Below are 20,001 nucleotides of genomic sequence, written 5' to 3' on the forward strand. Positions count from 1 at the left end.
TTTAGCAGTTTAAGCCTTTACTCTCTGGAGTTTAGAAGAATGAGAGGAGATCTAATTGAGGTATATAAAATGATATAAGGGGATTGACAAAGTAGATGTAGAGAGGGGGTTTCCTCTGGTGGGGCAATCTGAAACGAGAGGTCATAATTTTAGGATAAGGGGTAGCAGATTTAAAACAGATGAGGAGAAATTACTTTTCTCAAAGGGTTGTGAGTCTGTGGGATTCACTACCCCAGAGTGCACATCCACCCTGTCAAGACCTCTCAGGATCTTATATGTTTCAATCAAGTCACTTCTTACTCTTCTAAACTCCACCGATACAAGCCTAGCCTGTCCAACCTTTCCTCATAAGACAACCCGCCCATTCCAGGTATTAGTCTTGCAAACCTTCTCTGAACTGCTTCCAACGCATTTCCATCCTTCCTTAAATTAGGAGACCAATACTGTACACTGTACTCCAGATGTGGTCTCACCAATGCCCTGTATAACTGCAGCGTAATCTCCCTACTTTTGCATTCAATTCCCCTCACAATAAACAATAATATTCTGTTAGCTTTCCTAACTACTTGCTGCTTGTTGTACCTGCATACTAACCTTTTGCAATTCATGCACTGGAACACCCAGATCCCTCTGCATTTCAGAGCTCTGCAATTTCTCACCATTTAGATAATATGCTTCTTTTTTATTCTTCCTGCCAAAATGGACAATTTCACATTTTCCCACATTATACTCCATTTGCCAGATCTTTGCCCACTCACCTAACCCGTCAATAGGCTTCCTGCACCATGGTGCCAAGCTCAGTTCGCTTATCCACCTCATTTACAAAGCCAAGGTTCCCATATGCTTTCCTGACTACACTCTCAATGTGTCCTGCCGCCTTCAAAGATTTATGCACATAAACCCCCAGGTCCCTCTGTCCTATCAATCCAGATCATAACAATTGCTGCATTTTTTTTTAAAGAAAAAATTCTCATCTCCCTTCTGGCTCTTTTGCCAATTATTTTAAATTGTGTCCTCTGGTTACTTTCCCTTCTGCCATTGGAGAGAGTTTCCCTCTACTTACTTTAAACCCTAAATAATTTTGAACATTTCTAGTAAATCATTTAATCTTTCTGCCCTAAGGAGAATAACCCCAGCTTCTCCAATCTCTACATGTAACTGAAGTCTCCCTGATATTGTTCTAGTAAATCTCCTCTGCACCCTCTCCAAAGCCTTGATGTCCTTTCTATAGTGTGGTGGCCAGCATTGGTTACAATTGTCCAGCTGAAGCCTAACTAGCGCTTTGCAAAAGCTTAGTGTAACTTTCTTCCCACTTCAGTAGGATGTAGACAGATTAGCTGAAGTTGCAAATTAACATAGATAAATATGAGATGAAACATTCTGGGAGGAATAACTGGGAATGGAAGTAATATACTTAATGGAAAATTGCTGCATAGTGTAGATGAACAGAGACCTCCGTTTAGATACTGTTAAATGAAATTAATAGAGGATTGTCAGTTTGTAGCTTAAAAAATGGCAATGGTTATTTAAGCACTTTGTCATTTTTGTCAGCAAAGCGAAGGATATGACATAACATGTAGAGCACCAGAAAAAGAGTTGAATCCTGAAGCTACTGAGAATGAGATGATGGGCGTTATGATGGATAAAAGGAGAATTTTTGGACAGTTGGGCTACAGGAAAGCAAAGCACCAGACCCCAGTGGGATACGTCCTGAAGTCCTGAGGGAGATGACAGGAAAGTGCAGAGACCGTAGAAACTATTTGGCAGCTAAATGCTGGTTGGGCTGAATGGGCTGTTTGTGTTGTAACCTTCTTACTTCATGTGTAAATTCATATTTTCCTGAAAATATGAGTGGAGGTAGGTAAAGCCATACAAAGAACATTTTGGATTTTATATATAGGGTCAATGATTAGGCCACAGAGTACTATGTGCATTTTTGGGCCCCATGAAAGCCATAGAGTTTCACTGTATAGATTCACGAAGATAATGCCAGAGTTTGGACCATAGTTAGAGAGACTTCGAATCATGCACCATTTGGCTCATTGTGCCTGTGCTCGCTTTCCGAAAGAGCTACCAGTTAGTGCTATGAATACTGGGACTGTTTCTGTGGGGAAGACGTACAACGTTGATCATTCTGAGTGACTACCTGCAGCTAGCTATCTGATCTCAGTAAAAGATGCTGGTTGCTCTGAGGTTAAACAACTCCTGGCATCATTTGCATTGCTCAAGGCAAAGGGAATTGAGAAATATTTTTACCCAGAGGGTGGTGGGGGTTTGGAACTCTCTGCTTGAAAGGGTGGTAGAGGGACACTTATTCGCATTTAAAAAGTAATTGGATATTCAGTTAAGTGCTGTGACCTGCAAGGGCTATGGACAAAGAGCTAGAAATTAGGCTGGATAGCTCTTTTTCAGCTGACACAGATGCAATGGGCTGAATAGCTGCCTCCTGTGCTGTAAATTTCTTTGCTTCAGTTGGAGCAAGGTCTGGGCTTTGAATGGAAGATCCTGAGGTTTCCTTTCCAATAAAGTGCGCGGCGCATGAAATGATTCCCCTAATAATGTACAAGGAGGATAAACTTCATTCAAAGAACGTCAGGGAAGGAACCACAGCTGAAACAGTTTGAATCCTGTTTGATCTCACTCTTTCAACCTTGCAAGGAATTTTAGCTTAATTTGTGCCACCATTAGATGTTTATTTTTCCAATTTAAGATTGTTAGCCTGTTCTGATGTTGCTTCTCCATTGGATTGCGAATTGGCTTTTGTTATCAGTTCAGATGTATTGGAAGGATCAAGAGTGCTTTCTTCCCGATTATTTTTATTTCCACTGCTGTGAAGATAGTGAAAAGTATGATGCACAGTGAAGTGAGAGCAGAGCTGACCATTTACATGCTTTCTGAACGCTGCATTTCACAGTTTTCATTACATTTCAAGAGAATGTCCTCTCAATATTTGCCTCTGTTGTTAGTTTCACAGTCCAGTTAGCCTGCATGCTTTTCTCACCTTAACTTGTTCTGTTTTTGTCTTTTATGCTCTCGCCTCCCAATATTGGTGCAGCTCTGTGCAACCCTTGGGTCCTGCCTGGTTCCTTTCGCGTATCTCATCATATTGGAGCTGTCTGGTTCACTTACTGCTGCACTGCTTGCTGCTGTTATTCTTATCTTTGGTGAGTCTCTTACTGAAATTATTGGAGTGTGCTGCACAGTCTATGGTCATGTAACTGTTCAAAGATATAAAAACAAGAAATGCTGGAAATACTCGGCTGGTCTGGCAGCATCTGTGGAGAGGGAAGCAGAGTTAATGTTTCAGGTCAGTGACCCTTCATCAGAACTGAAATATTAGAAATGTAAAAGGTTTTAAGCAAGTAAAGTGGGGGTGGGGCAAGAGATAACAAAAGAGGTGTTGATAGGACAAGATGTTTATTTTTTTTTGTTTAGAGATACAGCACTGAAACAGGCCCTTCGGCCCACTTAGTCTGTGCCGACTAACAACCACCCATTTATACTAATCCTACATTAATCCCATATTCCTTACCACATCCCCACCATTCTCCTACCACCTACCTACACTAGGGGCAATTTACAATGGCCACTTTACCTATCAACGTGCAGGTCTTTGACTGTGGGAGGAAACCGGAGCACCCGGCGGAAACCCACACGGTCACAGGGAGAACTTGCAAACTCCGCACAGGCAGTGCCCAGAACTGAACCCGGGTCGCTGGAGCTGTGAGGCTGCAGTGCTAACCACTGCGCCACTGTGCCGCTCTGTGACGAGGTCACATAAGGTCATGGAACAAAGGGAAACGGTATGTTAATGGTGTGGTGAAAGACAAAGCGTTAGTACAGAGAGGGTGTCAATTGATAGTAAAATGAACAGCCCTGGCCCCAAGCACCAACATGAAAAAAAAACAGTGGGTAGGTACAGAAACAACCTAAAATAAAATAAACAAATAAAAATTGAAAAATAACTAAAAAAAAAAAGGGGAGCCCATCATGCTCTGAAATTATTGAACTGAATGTTCAGTCTGGCAGGCTGTAGCATGCCCAATCGGTAAATGAGATGCTGTTCCTCGAGCTTGCGTTGATGTTCGCTGGAACACTGCAGCAAGCCCAGGACAGAGATGTGAGCATGAGAGCAGCGGGGCTGCTGCAGTGTATCCTGTAGGTTGTACAGTAGCCACAGAGTGAGGATGGAATGTTTTCAGATTCAGTCCAGTAGCAGTGATACAGAACCGATCATGTGAAGTGCTCTATCCTGGATGGTGTCAGACTGCTCCTTCACTGTTGTAGCTTTTTCCCATCCAACTGTATTAAGTAATCCATCAGAATCCTGACTTGAGCCTTTTAGATAGTAGAGGGATTTTGAGGATCACCAGGTGAGTTAGTAGTTGCAGAGCATCCAGCCTCTGCCCTGATCTTGTAGCCATGGTCTTTTTTCCCAAAGTATCTTTTATTCATAACCTTTGTAAAAAAGCAACATTACAAAACAATTCAAATTGGACATTTCATAAAGTGCAATATCGATTAGTTTCTTTCAATGCAGTACATGAGGTGCCTCACTACACTTGCTATTTCAGCTTATATTTACAATGTACTTTTGCATTACATACCAAAAACATTCTTTGGTGCTTACAGCCCAAGGGGTTTTACACAGTTTCCAGCCCCTTCATATACTAAGGCGGGAGCGCCTTACTCAGATGGGGACAGACTCCTCTTTTTCCAAAAATATACTTTATTCATAAAATATGTAAAAATACATTATAAAACAATTCAGATTGGACATTTCAGGTGTTGGAGCTGCTGGTCCAGTTCAGCCCATAGTCAATGATTACTCCCAAGATCCAGCATGTCTTTCTTTTGGCAGACACTGGATGTATTACGGTAACATGTCTTTCTATTGGCAGACACTGGATGTATTACAATTTCACAGTATATCCTCTTGGATCCGATCCTGATGTTTTTTATTCTGGGAGCAGTGCTGAGCATGCTTAAGTTCAACGCTTTGAAGGAAAGGTAACGGGATGCAAATTTTAAAATCGATGTGTTGTTTTACCGGGAACCATTGCAGGTCAAAGAGCACAGGGCTGATGGGTGAATGGGACTTGGTGTGCATTAGGATGCAGGTAACAGAGTTTTGGGTGAGCTCAAGTTTATGGAGGGTAGAAGATGGGAGACTGGCGTGGAGAGCACTGAGGTTGTCTAGTCTCAAAGTAGCAAAGGCGAGGATGAGCTTTTCAGCAGCAGATGAACTGGAGTTCGGTGATGTTATGAAGGTGGAAGTAGATGGTCTTAGTGATGGTGTGGATATGTGGTTGGAAGCTAATCTTGGGGTGAAATAGGACATCATGGTTACAAATGGTCTGGTTCAGCCAGCGGCAGTTGCTTGGGACCGCGGTTTCTAGGGAACAGTGTTTGTGGCAGGAACCGAAGACGCTGGCTTTGGTTTTCCCCAGTATTTAGCTGGAGAAATTTGTGCTCATCCAGTACTGGATGTTGAACAAGCAATGTGATAAATTGGATTCAGTGGCGGGGTCAAGAGAAGTGACGGTGGGATAGAGCTGGTTGTTGTCAATGTACATATGAACCAAAAAGGGCTCAAATTCAGTGTGCCGCCAGCTAACTTGTCTTATCTGAGAAGGGGCGTGGCACTCTGCCATGTCCTGGGTTGGGAAAATCAGCTGATGACTCCTCGTAGAAAATATGTGGCGATGTCTGGTGAAGACAGGGTTGAACTTTACTGTGATTTCTCTCCAGCTTTCCCTTTCACTTTATTGCTTGAAAGACCTATTGCCATTTTGCAAAAGGGGTCACAAGTTTAAGGTGAGGGGCAGGAGGTTTAAGGGGGATTTGAGGAAGAACTTTTTTACCCAGAGGGTGGTGACGGTCTGGAATGCACTGCCTGGGAGGGTGGTAGAGGCAGGTTGCCTCACATCCTTTAAAAAGCACCTGGATGAGCACTTGGCATGTCATAACATTCAAGGCTATGGGCCAAGTGCTGGCAATTGGGATTAGGTAGACAGGTCAGGTGTTTTAATGCATCGGTGCAGACTCGATGGGCTGAAGGGCCTCTTCTGCACTGTATTATTCTGTGATAGCGGGCGGCGCAGTGGTTAGCACCACAGCCTCACAGCTCCAGGGACCCGGGTTCGATTCTGGGTACTGCCTGTGCGGAGTTTGCAAGTTCTCCCTGTGTCTGCGTGGGTTTTCGCTGGGTGCTCCGGTTTCCTCCCACATCCAAAGACTTGCAGGTGATGGGTAAATTGGCCATTGTAAATTGCCCCTAGTGTAGGTAGGTGATAGGAAATATGGGATTACTGTAGGGTTAGTATAAATGGGTGGTTGTTGGTCGGCACAGACTCGGTGAGCCGAAGGGCCTGTTTCAGTGCTGTATCTTTAAATAAATAAAAAAATAAAAATAAATAAAGATTCTGTGAAAAGGAGAAATCAGCATTTGAGTGCAGTACCATCATAGGGTGGCCTGAACTAAATTTCATCCACTACAGAACTTACTGAGAACTTGGGCAATTCCCTGAACAGCTTAATCTTACAAATCAGGAAGGTCTCTGGTTTAATCACAGACCTTTGCTGAGCTAGTTGATTTCAGCTAATGTAGCCCTCAAGGCATCACAGTTTGCCTCAGTGCCTTGGATTAAAGAGGGGGAAATAGCACTGATTCTGCTATCCAGTAATCCCTTTAAAAAAGTGCAATGACATTGTAAGGAGAGGAGCATCGATGGATGTGATATACCTCCTCTCCCCATTCTGCAATTGAACTACCTGGTAGCAGTCACTGTTTGCCTTACAAATGAAGAATGGGTAGTTACTGTGAGATAGTAAGGCAGCTAGCACCCATGGCTTTGTAACCCAGCAATGACTCAGTGCTTTCAGGAAAGGAGGAGGCCAGAAAAATGTCGGGGAAAAATATGTTATGATATGTGCAAAAACTGTAATTATACAAGTATATCCATCAGCAAATACTGGAAATAGGTCAGACAGCATTTGTGGAGATGAAGGCTCATACCTGAAAAGTAGCCTGTTTGTTCTCTTCACAGATACTCTCTTACTTGCTGACTGTTTCAAATTTTCAGTATCTTCAGTATTTCAATTCTGCGTCTTTTTTCCCTTCCCATTCATTACTGTTAGAAGGGTTATGATTTGGTTGTCTGTCTCTATTACAGGCCTTAGGCTGAATATATGCTGAATCAATGGGACATTCACTTGGGGCCTTCTCCACTGACACACAATTATGGGCACAAATCAACAGCTGCTATTCTTTAATAAAAGCAAAATACTGCGGATGCTGGAAATCTGAAATAAAAACAAGAAATGCTGGAACCACTCAGCAGGTCTGGCAGCATCTGTGGAAAGAGAAGCAGAGTTAATGTTTCGGGTCAGTAACCCTTCATCGGAACTCATCGAAGCTGCTATTCTTTGTTGCTTGTAACCTATTTTAATCTGCAATGATCAAAGGAAAATGGCCGATACAACAGATTCATTCCAACCATATAATGTATTGCACAGAATAAGACCATTTGGCCCATTATGAAAGGGCTGATGTTTGAATGGGAGTTGTCATAACATATTAGACCAAATGGAGTCCTTCTGTGCTCTATCATGCCTATGTCAACTCTCAAAGAATTATCCACTTAGTACCATTTTCCCTCATTTCTGCATACCTTTCTAAATTTCTGTATTTCAAATATTAACACATCTGTAGAAAGCTATTATGGATTCTGATTCCATGTCTGCTTCTGTTGCAGCATTCCATGTATAACAATGTCTAATGTTCTGTGTAAAACTGCCTCCTTTCTATACCATTTACAAAAGCACATTAAGTGTTTCAGATCTGATTTTTCCCTATGGCACCAGGAATGTTCCTTAAAATACCTGAGAGGTCCCTTTTTAATCTGTACCTAATCTGTTTATCTGTAAACTTGCAAGACCTTTATTCTTTCCAGCATTATCGGTTCCAATGTGAACATTGATTTCAGGCTGTTCATCCTCTCCAGAAGTATCTGAACATGCTTGGTCATTGCCCTTATCCTAGGCTGTGGGTGGCAACAGGACTGACTACAGAAAAGGCAGTTTTCGCTTGAATGATAAAATCCCACATAACTATCGCATGCAACTTGTCAGCATACAAACATAGGAAAATACAAATTAGGAGCGGAAGTAGGCTATTCGGCCCCTTGAGCAGGCTCCGCCATTCAATAAGATCATGGTTGATCTGTTTGTGTTTTGAATTCCACACCTCCATCTACCCCCGATAACTTTTGATTCCCTTGCCTAACAAGAATCTATCTACCTTTACCTTAAAAATATTCAACAACCCCGCCTCCACCACCTTCTGAGGCAGAGAGTTCTAAAGTCGCACAATCCTCAGAGAAAAACATTTCTCCTCATCTCTGTTCTAAAAGGGTGACCCCCTAATTTTAAAACAGTGCCCCTTAGTTCTGGACTCACCCACAAGAGGAAACATCTTTTCTACATCCACCTTTTCAAGACTGTTTTCAGGATCTTTTAACTTTAATCAAATCTCCCCTCACTCTTCTAAACTCCAGTGAAAACAAGCCCAGTCTGTCCAACCTTTCCTCACAAGACAACCCGCTCATTCCAGGTATCAATCTAGTAAACCTCCTCTGAACCTCTTCCAAAGCATTTACATCCTTGCTTAAATAAGGAGACCAAAACTGCATACAATATTCGAGATGTGGTGTCACCAATGTCCTGTATAACTGAAGCATCGCATCATTATTTTTACTTTTGATTCCTCTTGTAAGACAGGATAGCATTCCATTAGCCTTCTTTATTACTTCTTGTACCTGCATACTAACTTTGTGTCTCATGCACTAGAATACCTAGATCCCTCTGCACCTCAAAATTCTGCAGTTGTTCTCCATTTAAGTAATACTATGCTTCTTTATTCTTTCTGCCAAAATGAACAGCTTCACATTTTCCCACATTATACTCCATCTGCCATATTTTTGCCCACTCTCTCAACCTATCTATATCGGTCTGTAACCTCCTTATGTCCTCTTCACAACATACTTTCCTACCTATCTTTGTGTCATCTGCAAATTTAGCTACCTTGCCATCGCTCCCCTCATCTCTTCTTTGGCCTCCTTGTCTCGAGAGACAATGGGTAAGCGCCTGGAGGTGGTCAGTGGTTTGTGAAGCAGCGCCTGTAGTAGTTATAAAGGCCAATTCTAGAGTCTCAGACTCTTCCACAGGTGCTGCAGGTAAAATTGGTTGTCGGGGCTGTTACACAGTTGGCTCTCTCCTTGCGCTTCTGTCTTTTTTCCTGCCAACTGCTAAGTCTTATCGACTTGCCACATTTTAGCCCCGCCTTTATGGCTGCCCGCCAGCTCTGGCGATCACTGGCAACTGACTCCTACGACTTGTGATCAATGTCACAGGACATCATGTCGCGTTTGCAGACGTCTTTAAAGCTGAGACATGGACGGCCGGTGGGTCTGATACCAGTAACGAGCTCGCTGTACAATGTGTCCTTGGGGATCCTGCCATCTTTCATGCGGCTCACATGGTCAAGACATCTCGAGCGCCGCTGGCTCAGTAGGGTGTATATGCTGGGGATGTTGGCCGCCTCGAGGACTTGTGTGTTGGAGATACGGTCCTGCCACCTGATGCCAAGGATTCTCCGGAGGCAGCGAAGATATCTAAGTCATTGATATAAATTGTACAAGGCCCCAGCACAGACCCCTGCGGGACTCCACTTGTCACATCCTGCCACTCAGAAATGGAGCCACTTATGCATACACTTCTGTCTTCTGCCAGCCAGCCAATCTTCTATCCTTGCTAATAAGTTACCCCCTACACCATGAGCTCCTACTTTGCGCAATAACCTTTTATGTGGCACCTTGTCATATGCCTTCTAGAAATCCAAGTAAGTACGTCAACGGGCTCACCTTTATCCACAGCACATGTTACTCCTTCAAAGAACTCCAATAAGTTGGTTCAACATTGTTTCCTTTCCACAAAACCATGCTGACTATTCCCAATTACCTTGAGTTTTTCTAAGTGCCCAGCGATAACCTCCTTTTAATGATTGATTCAACACCTTCCCCACGAAGACGTCAAGCTAACTGGTCTATAATTACCTGTTTTCTGCCTCCCAGCAGTATCACTTCTGCTCCCCCTGCTCAGATAACCACTTGCCTGATTGTGCCGTCATGTTTCAGTGCCTTTCTCTGGGTTGCTTGTTCTTGTCTTTATTAGAGATATCGTACTCCTAATTTTTTTTAAAAATTCATTCATGGATTTGTGGGCGTCACTGGCCAGGCCAGCATTTATTGCCCATCCCTCATTGCCCTTGAGAAGGTGGTGGTGAGCTGCCTTCTTGAACTGCTGCCGTCCATGTGGGGTAGGTACACCCACAGTGCTGTTAGGAAGGGAGTTCCAGGATTTTGACCCAGCGACAGTGAAGGAACGGCGATATAGTTCCAAGTCAGAATGGTGTGTGACTTGGAGGGGAACTTGCAGGTGCTGGTGTTCCCATGCATTTGCTGCCCTTGTCCTTCTAATGGATAGAGGTCATGGGTTTGGAAGGTGCTGTCCAAGGAGCATTGGTGCGTTGCTGCAGTGCATCTTGTAGATGGTACACACTGCTGCCACTGTGCGTCGGTGCTGGAGGGACTGAATGTTGTGGATGGGGTGCCAATAAACCGAGCTGCTTTGTCCTGGATGGTGTCGAGCTTCTTGAGTGTTGTTGGAGCTGCACCCATCCAGGCAGGTGGAGAGTATTCCATCACACTCCTGACTTGTGCCTTGTGGATGGTGGACAGGCTTTGGGGAGTCAGGAGGTGAGTTTTTCGTGGCAGGATTCCTAGCCTCTGACCTGCTGTTGTAGCCACGGTATTTATATGGCTACTGCAGTTCAGTTTCTGGTCTATGGTAGCCCCTAGGATGTTGATAGTGGGGGGTTCAGCAATGGTAATGCCACTGAATGTCAAGGGGAGATGGTTAGATTCTCTCTTGTTGGAGATGGTCATTGCCTGGCACTTGTGTGGTGCGAATGTTATTTATCAGCCCAAGCCTGGATATTGTCCAAGTATTGCTACATTTCTACACGGACTGCTTCAGTAGCTGAGGAGTTGCGAATGGTGCTGAACATTGTGCAATCATCAGCGAACATCTACGCTTCTGACCTTATGATTGAAGGAAGGTCATTGATGAAGCAGCTGAAGATGGTTGGGCCGAGGACACTACCCTGAGGAACTCCAGCAGTGATGTCCTGGAGCTCAGATGACTGACCTCCAACAACCACAACTGTGTTCCTTTGCGCTAGGTATGACTCCAACCAGCAGAGGGTTTTTCCCCCCGATTCCCATTAACTTTTGTTTTGCTAGGGCTCCTTGATGCCATACTGAGTCAAATGCTGCTTTGCTGTCAAGGGCAGTCACTCTCCCCTCACCTCATGAGTTCAGCTCTTTTGTCCATGTTTGAACCAGGCTGTAATGAGATCGGGTGCTGAGTGGCCCTGGCAGAACCCAAACTGAGCGTCACTAAGCAGGTTATTGCTGAGCAAGTGCTGTTTGATGGCACCGTTGATGACACCTTCCATCACTTTTCTGATGATTGAGAGTAGGCTGATGGGGTGTTTATTGGCCGGTTTGGACTTGTCCTGCTTTTTGTGTACAGGGCATACCTGGGCAATTTTCCACTCTGCAGGGTAGATGCCAGTATTGTAGCTGTACTGGAACAGCTTGGCTAGGGGCGCGGCAAGTTCTGGAGCACAGGTCTTCAGTACTCTTACTGGAATATTGTCAGGGCCCATAGCCTTTGCAGTATCCAGTGCCTTCAGTCGTTTCTTGATATCATGCGGAGTGAATTGAATTGGCTGAAATCTAGCATCTGTGATGCTGGGGACTTCAGGAGGAGGCTGAAATGGATCATCAACTTGGCACTTCTGGCTGAAGACTTGCAAATGCTTCAGCCTTATCGTTTGCACTGATGTGCTGGGCTCTCCCATCATTGAGGATGGGGATATTTGTGGAGCCACCTCCTCCAGTTAGTTGTCTAATTGTCCACTACCATTCACGGCTGGATGTGGCATGACTGCAGAACTTGGAACTGATCCGTTGGTTATGGGATCGCTTAGCTCTGTCTATTGCATGTTGCTTACGCAGTTTGGCACGCAGATAGTCCTGTGTTGTAGCTTCACCAGGTTGACACCTCATTTTGAGGTATGCCTGGTGCTGCTCCTGGCATGCCCTCCTGCACTCCTCATTGAACCAGGGTTGGTCTCCTGGCTTGTTGGTAATGGTCGAATGGGGGATATGCCGGGCCATGAGGTTACAGATTGTGGTTGAGTACAATTCTGCTGCTGCTGATGGCCCACAGTGCCTCATGGATGCCCAGTTTTGCATTGCTCGATCTGTTTGAAATTTATCCCATTTAGCACGGTGGTAGTGCCACACAACACGATGGAGGGTATCCTCAATGTGAAGACAGGACTTTGTCTCCACAAGGACTGTGCGGTGATCACTCCTACCAATACTGTCATGGACAGATGCATCTGCGGCAGGCAGATTGGTGAGGACGAGGTCAAGTATGTTTCTCCCTTTTGTTGGTTCCCTCACCACCTGTCGCATACCCAGTCTAGCAGTTATGTCCTTTAGTACTCGGCTAGCTCGGTCAATAGTGGTGTAACCGAGCCACTCTTGGTTATGGACATTCAAGTCCCCCACCCAGAGTACATTCTGCACCCTTGCCACCCTCAGCGGTTCCTCCAAGTGGTGTTCAACATAGAGGAGTACGGACTCATCAGCTGAGGGAGACGGTAGGTGGTAATCAGCAGAAGGTTTCCTTGTTCATTTTTGACCTGATGCCATGAGGCTTCATGGGGTCTGGAGTCGATGTTGATGGCTCCCAGGGCAACTCCCTCCCGACTGTATACCACTGTGCCGCCACCTCTGCTGGGTCTGTCTTGCCCGTGGGACAGGACATACCCAGGGATGGTGATGGCAGTGTCTGGGACATTGTCTGTCAGGTATGATTCCATGAGTTTGACTAGTCTGTGGGACAGCTCTCCCAACTTCGGCAGAAACTTTGGCAAGAAGGACTTTTCAGGGTTGACAGGGCTGGGTTTGCCATTGTCGTTTCTGGTGCCTAGGTCGATGCCGGGTGGTCCGTCCGGTTTCATTTTTCTTTATTGACTTCATAGCGGTTAGATGCAACTGAGTGGCTTGCTCGGCCATTTCAGAGGGCATGTAAGAGTCAACCACATTGCACATATTACCTAAATAGTGAGAGATTGCAGAGCTCTGAGATGCAGAGGGATCTGGGTGTCCTAGTGCATTAAATGCAAAAGGTTAGATTGCAGGTACAACACGTAATTAGGAAAGCTAAAGAATGTTATTGTTTATTGCAAGCGGAATTGAATACAAAAGTAGGGAGGCTATACTTCAGCTAGACAGGGCATTGGTGAGACCACATCTGGAGTACTTAAGGAAGGATGTAAATGTGTTGGACACAGTTCAGAGCAAGTTTACTAGACTAATACGTGGAATAAGTGGGTTGTCTTAAGAGGAAAGCTTGCACAGGCTAGGCTTGTATCCACTGGTTGACTACTTGCAATGCATGCTGTAGGAACCCTTCCTCTTTCCATATAGTGGTGGGATGGGGGGAGGGATCAAGTGATAGAAAATATGGTAAAATTAAGGGAAAGGACAAGGCAATAGTACAAGGTAGCGACATGGGTAATGATAACTACAGTGTGACAGGAAGAGATCGAGCGTACAAATTTGACTCCACCAGCAGATAAGGCCAGAATTTGCAAAAGTCGTAAAAAGATAGAATTAAAGGCTCTGTATCTGAATGCACGTTGCATTCGTAACAAAATGGATGAATTGACAGCTCAAATAGAAATAAATAGGCATGACCTGATAGTCTTTACAGAGATATGGCTGCAAGGTGTCTAAGGCTAGGACCTGAATATTCAAGGGTACTTGGCATTTCGCAAGGACAGGAAGACAGGTAAAGTTGGTGCGGTAGCTCTGTTAGTTAAGGATGACATTAGTACAGTAGTGAGAGATGTACTTGGTTCTAAAGTTCAAGGTGTAGCATCAGTTTGGATAGAGAAAAGAAATAGCAAAGGTAAGAAATCATTGTGGGAGTAGTTTCTAGGCCCCCTAACTAATTACGCTGTAGGACGGAGTATATAGGAAGTAATAATGGGGGCTGTAAGAAAGGTAGTGCAGTAATCAATGGTGATTTTAATCTACATATAGTCTGGACAAATCAGATTTCCAGAATGCATTTGATAAGGTGTCACATCAAAGGTTATTGCAGAAAATAAAAGCTCATGGTGTAGGGGGTAACATATTGGCATGGATAGAGGATTGGTTAGCTAACAGCAAGATATAACGAGTGGTGTGCCACAGGAATCTGAGCTGGGGCCTCAACTTTTTACAATGTATGTAAATGACTTGGATGAAGGGACCGAAGGTATGGTTGCTAAATTTGCTGATGACACAAAGATAGGTAGGAGAGTAAGTTGTGAAGAGGACATAAGTCTGCAAAGGGAAACAGATAGGTTAAGTTGAGTGGACTCAAATTTGGCAGGTGGATATAATGTGGGAAAATGTGAACTTGTCCACTTTGACAGGAAGAATAGAAAAGCAGTATGTTATTTAAATGGAGAGAGACCTGGATGTCCTGGTACATGAATCACAAAAAGTTATATGCAGGTACAGCAAGTGATTGGGAAGGCAAGTGGAATGTTGTCATTTATTGCCAGGGGAATTGGGTTTAAAGGGGAAGTTTTGCTACAGTTGTGCAAAACATTGATGAGACCACATCTGAAAATACTGTGCACAATTTTGGTCTCTTTACTTAAGAATGGATGTAATTGCCTTTGGAGCAGTTCAGAGAAGGTTCACACAACTGATTCCTGGGATGAAGGGGTTATCTTATGAGGAAAGGTTGGGCCTGTATCTGCTGGAGTTTAGAAGAATGAGAGGTGATCTTATTAAAACATATCAGATCCTGAAAGGTGGATGCTGAGAGGGTGTTTCCCCATATGGAAGAGACTAGAACTAGGGGACACAGTTTAAAAATAAGGGGTCTCCCATTTAAGACAGAGATGAGGAGAAATTTTTTTCTGAGGCTTGTTAGTCTGTGGAATTCTCTTCCCCAGAGAGCAGTGGAGGCAGGGTCATTGAATATTTTTAAGGCTGAGTTAGATATATTCTTAACTGACAAGGAGGTCAAAGGGTATCGGGGTAGACAGGAAAGCAGAGTTGAGGGCACTATCAGATCAGCATGATCTTATCAAATGGCAGAGCAGGCTCGAGGGCTGAATGATCTACTCCTGCTCCTAATTTGTATCGTGGTGTGTATGAGCTTGAGTGAGGCAACCTGGAGACATCTTTTCCACTTGTTGCATATTTATGGATCGATAAAGCACAGAAGGAGGCCATTTGGCACATTGTGCCTGTGCTGGCTTTTTGGTCGAGCTATTCAATTAGTCTCATTTTTCTGCTCTTTCTCCATGGCTCTGCAAATTTTCTCCTTCATGTATTTCTCTTATTCTCTTTTAAAAGTTAATTAATATTGTAGCTGTTCTCCCCCCCCCCCCCCCCCCCACCCCACCGGCCCCTACCCACCCACCCTTTCAGGCAGCACATTCCTAATGATAACGTGTTTTAAAACAAAACTTCTCAACTCCGTCGGTTCCTTTGTCAATTACCTTAAATTTGTGTCCTCTGGTTATTGACCCTCCTGCCGGTGGGAACAGTTTCTCCTTAAATATTCTAACCTTTCAGGATTTTGAACACTTCTGTTAAATTTTCCTTTAAACTTCTGTGCTCCATTGAGAACAACATTAGAACATAGAACATAAGAAATAGGAGCACGAGTAGGTCATTTAGCTCCTCAAGCCTGCCCCGCCATTCAGTAAGATCATGGCTGATCTGCTCCAGACCTCAACTTCTCTTTCGTGCCAGATCCTCAACTCCCCGATATTTCAAAAATCTATCGACCTCCTCTTTAAATACTTGCAGTGATCTAGCCGCCACAACTCTCTGGGGTAGAGAATTCCAGACATTCACTGTCCTCTGAGAAGAAATTCCTTTGCATCTCCGTTTTAAATGAGTGTCCTCTTATTCTGTAACTATGTCCCCTAGTTTGAGATTCCCCCACTAGTGGAAACATCTTAACATCTACTCTGTCAAGCCCCCTCAGAATCTTGTACGGTTCAATAAGATCACCCCTCATCCTTCTAAACACTAATGAATAAAGGCCTAACTTGTTTAGCCGTTCTTGATGAGTCAACCCCTTCATCCCGGGAATCAACCTAGTGAATCTCTTCTGAACTGCCTCCAATGCCAATATATCCTTTCTTAAATATGGGGATCAGAACTGTACACAGTACTCCAGGTGCGGCCTCACCAAGAATTAGGACAAGGCTTCCCTATTTTTAAACTTCAACCCCCTAGCAATAAAGGTCAAAAATTCATTTGCTGCCTTAATTACTTGCTGCACCTGCATGCTAACTTTTTGTATTTCATGCACAAGAACACCCAGATCCCTCTGTGCTGCATTTTTTTGAAGTCTCTGTCCATTTAAATAATAGTCTCCCTTTTGATTCTTCCTACCAAAGTGCATGACCTCACAGTTTACTACATTAAACTCCATCTGCCAAGTTTTTTCCCACTTACTCCACACTTAGAGTGGATAGTCAGAAGCTTTTTCCCAGGGTGGAAGAGTCAGTTACTAGGGGACATAGGTTTAAGGTGAGAGGGGCAACGTTTATAGGGGATGTGCGAGGCAAGTTCTTTACACAGAGGGTGGTGAATGCCTGGAACTTGCTGCCAGGGGAGGTGGTGGAAGCAGGTACGATAGCGACGTTTAAGAGGCATCTTGACAAATACATGAATAGGATGGGAATAGAGGGATGCGGCCCCGGAAGTGCAGAAGGTTTTAGTTTAGGCAGGCATCAAGATCGGCGCAGACTTGGAGGGCCGTATGGCCTGTTCCAGTGCTGTACTGTTCTTTGTTCTTTGTACTCAACCTATCTATCCCCTTGCAGATTCCTTATGTCCTCTTCACAACATGCCCTCCCACCTATTTTTGTATTGTCAGTAAATTTGGGCATATTACACTCTGCCCCTCCTCCAAGTCATTAATATAGATCGTAAATAATTGAGGCCCTAGGACTGATCCTTGTGGCACTCCACTAGTTATGTCTTTCCAACCTGAAATAGACCCATTAATCCTGAGTCTCTGTCTTCTGTGAGTTGGCCAATCCTCAATCCATGCTAAAACATTACCCCCAATACTGTGAGCTCCTGTCTTGTGCAATAATCTATTATGTGGCAATTTATCGAATGCCTTCTGGAAATCTAAATACACTACATCTATCGGTTCCCCTTTATCAACTCTGCTTGTTACATCCTTTAAAGAACTCTAGCAAATTTGTCAAACGTGATTTCCCTTTCACGAAACCATGTTGACTCTGTTTGATTGCGTTAAGCTTTTCTAAATGTCCTGCTATTTCTTCTGTAATAATAGACTCTAGCATTTTCCCAACGACCGATGTTAGGCTGACTGGCCTATAGTTTCCTGCTTTTTGTCTCCCTCCCTTCTTGAACAGGGGCGTCACGTTAGTGGTTTTCCAATCTGCTGGGATCCTCCCGGAATCCAGTGAGTTCTGGAATATTTTGACCAATGCCTCCACTATCTCTGCAGCCACTTCCTTTAAAACCCTTGGATTTAGGCCATCATGTCCTGGCGACTTGTCTGCCTTTAGTCCCATTAGTTTGTCAAATACTTTGTCCCTCGTGACAGAGACTGTTACAAGATCTTTCCTCCCATTAGCCACTTGCGTATCTGATATCTGTGGGATGTTTATAGTGTCCTCCACAGTGAAGACCGATGCAAAATATTGGTTTAAATTATCTGCTATTTCCCTGTTCCCTGTTATCAATTCTCCAGTTGCATCCTCCAAGGGTCCTACGCTCACTTTAGCTACTCTCTTTTTATATACCTGTAGAAGCTCTTGCTGTTTGCTTTTATATTTCTTGCCAATTTACTTTCATAATCCATTTTCACCCTCTTTATTAGCTTTTTAGTTATCTGCTGCTGGTTCCTAAAAAAAAAAAAATAATTCCCAATCCTCTGGCCCACTACTAGTTTTCTCCAAGTTCTCCAGTCTATCTATATAACTGTCTTCCCTCATCTCTGGTACCATTCTGGTAAATCTGCTGAGGACCCTTACCTTTTTAAACCGCCTTCTCAACTTGTTCTCTACCTTTTTAAAATTATACCGTGTAGTTTATGTTGCTTCTCCTCATTCTCCTTACCAAAATATAACCCTCCTCACTTCTCTCTATTAAATTTCATCTGTAATGTGTCTGTCCATTTCACCAGTCTGTCTATATCCTTCTGAAATCTATGCGTCTTTATGATCAGCAATGCGCTGCTTGAAAGGATGGTAGTAGCAGATTCAATAGTAACTTTCAAAAGAGAATTGGAGAAATATTTGAAGGGGAAAAATCTCCAGGGCAATGGGGAAAGAGCAGTGCTGTGGGACTAATTAGTTAGCTTTTTCAAAGAGTTGGCATAGAGACTGGGCTGAATGACCTCTTTCTGTGCAGTATGATTCAATGATTTTAATTGTTGAGTATCTATCAGGCAATGATGAATGGATCTTGGGTAGTATTTGTTCTGATATAGTTATTCTGTGTTCTCTTAATCGGGTGTGCATTCTGTATTATTGGGAATCAAGGATGAGGGTAATCACTATTCATGTTCCCATTCATGTTCCCTTCTGTTGCTAGGCCTTTCTGTCTAACTTGGTGGCAGTGGCTAGTGCTGACTGGAGTTAATCTTGCTGGAGCACTTGGCGTAAAGTTTGTTGGAATCTTTGTGATCCTTTTGGTTGGAATTAACACTGCCTGTGATCTCTGGCATCTTCTGGGAGCCCTCGATGTTTCTCTGGTAAGCAGTTACTCTTTCAGCATCAATTGAGTTGCAGAAATTTGCCTTTTAGCAGCAACATACAAGGTATGTTTTTGAGTAGTTCCTCTGTTGCCCCAGTGCATTATTCACTGGGTCAAACAGCAAGACTGAAGATTGAATATCCTTGGCAGTAAGATAACACGCTCGCCAGAATTTTTTTTTGTTCTTTCATGGGATGTGGGCATCGCTGGCTAGGCCAGCATTTATTGCCCATCCCTAATTGGCCTTGAGAAGGTTGTGGTGAGCCACCTTCTTGAACCGCTGCAGTCCATCTGGCTCAGGTACTCCCACAGTGCGGTTAGGAAGGGAGTTCCAGGATTTTGATTCAGTGACAGTGAAGGAATGGCAATATATTTCCAAGTCAGGATGGTGTGTGGCTTGGAGGGGAACTTGCAGGTGGTAGTGTTCCCATGCATCTGCTGCATAGGAAAGAAAGGTTGGAACTCAAATCCTGTTTGTATAGCTACTGTTGTGTACATGCTGTCAGAATAGGTAGAGTTGTGTGTCAGAAAGCATTGAATGATGTAAAACCAAGTTGCACGCTGCAGTGTAACCACTGATTTGATTCCAAAGTGGTGAATAGGAGAAGAAACTAACAATGTTCTGTAATGAAAGCAAAATACTGCAGATTCTGGAAATCTTAAATAAAAACTAAAATTGCTGGTAATACTCAGCAGGTCTGACAGCAGCTGTGGAGAGAGAAGCGGAGTTAACGTTTGAGGTCAGTGACCTTTCATCAGAACTGACCAGTCCCTTTCCTTGGAAGCAATGGTGAGGATGTGGGAGTTCTGTTTGTTGTCTGAGAAATGGCGAACCCAAAATTGTTAGATGTAGGATGGAGCATTAAAGGCAAGGTGGCAACTGATAGTTGGATATGCAAGACGTGAAGAAATTTGAATTGAACCAAGATTTTGTTGCTTCATCACAGAGCATGGAGGAGATGGAGTTTAGTGCATTGTGCAGAGAGTAGGTAATAAACTGTATGGGTATGTGATCTGATGGATGCTAATAAAAGTAGAGTGA

The 20,001-nt window shown here is 43.8% G+C and overlaps 1 protein-coding gene across 3 annotated transcripts in view; it reads left to right on the top strand.

The window, feature by feature from the left end:
• Window positions 1–20,001, top strand: part of pomt2 (protein-O-mannosyltransferase 2) — a 266,777-nt gene that overhangs the window by 24,319 nt on the left and 222,457 nt on the right. For all 3 annotated transcript variants that reach the window (XM_068038417.1, XM_068038418.1, XM_068038419.1), the window contains 3 exons: window positions 3,056–3,164; window positions 4,902–5,010; window positions 18,798–18,957. In XM_068038417.1, coding sequence (XP_067894518.1) covers window positions 3,056–3,164; window positions 4,902–5,010; window positions 18,798–18,957 — 378 coding nt within the window. The remainder of the gene's footprint in view (window positions 1–3,055; window positions 3,165–4,901; window positions 5,011–18,797; window positions 18,958–20,001) is intronic.

Source organism: Heterodontus francisci, chromosome 9 (genome assembly GCF_036365525.1).
Source record: "Heterodontus francisci isolate sHetFra1 chromosome 9, sHetFra1.hap1, whole genome shotgun sequence".
NCBI classification, from domain to species: domain Eukaryota; kingdom Metazoa; phylum Chordata; class Chondrichthyes; order Heterodontiformes; family Heterodontidae; genus Heterodontus; species Heterodontus francisci.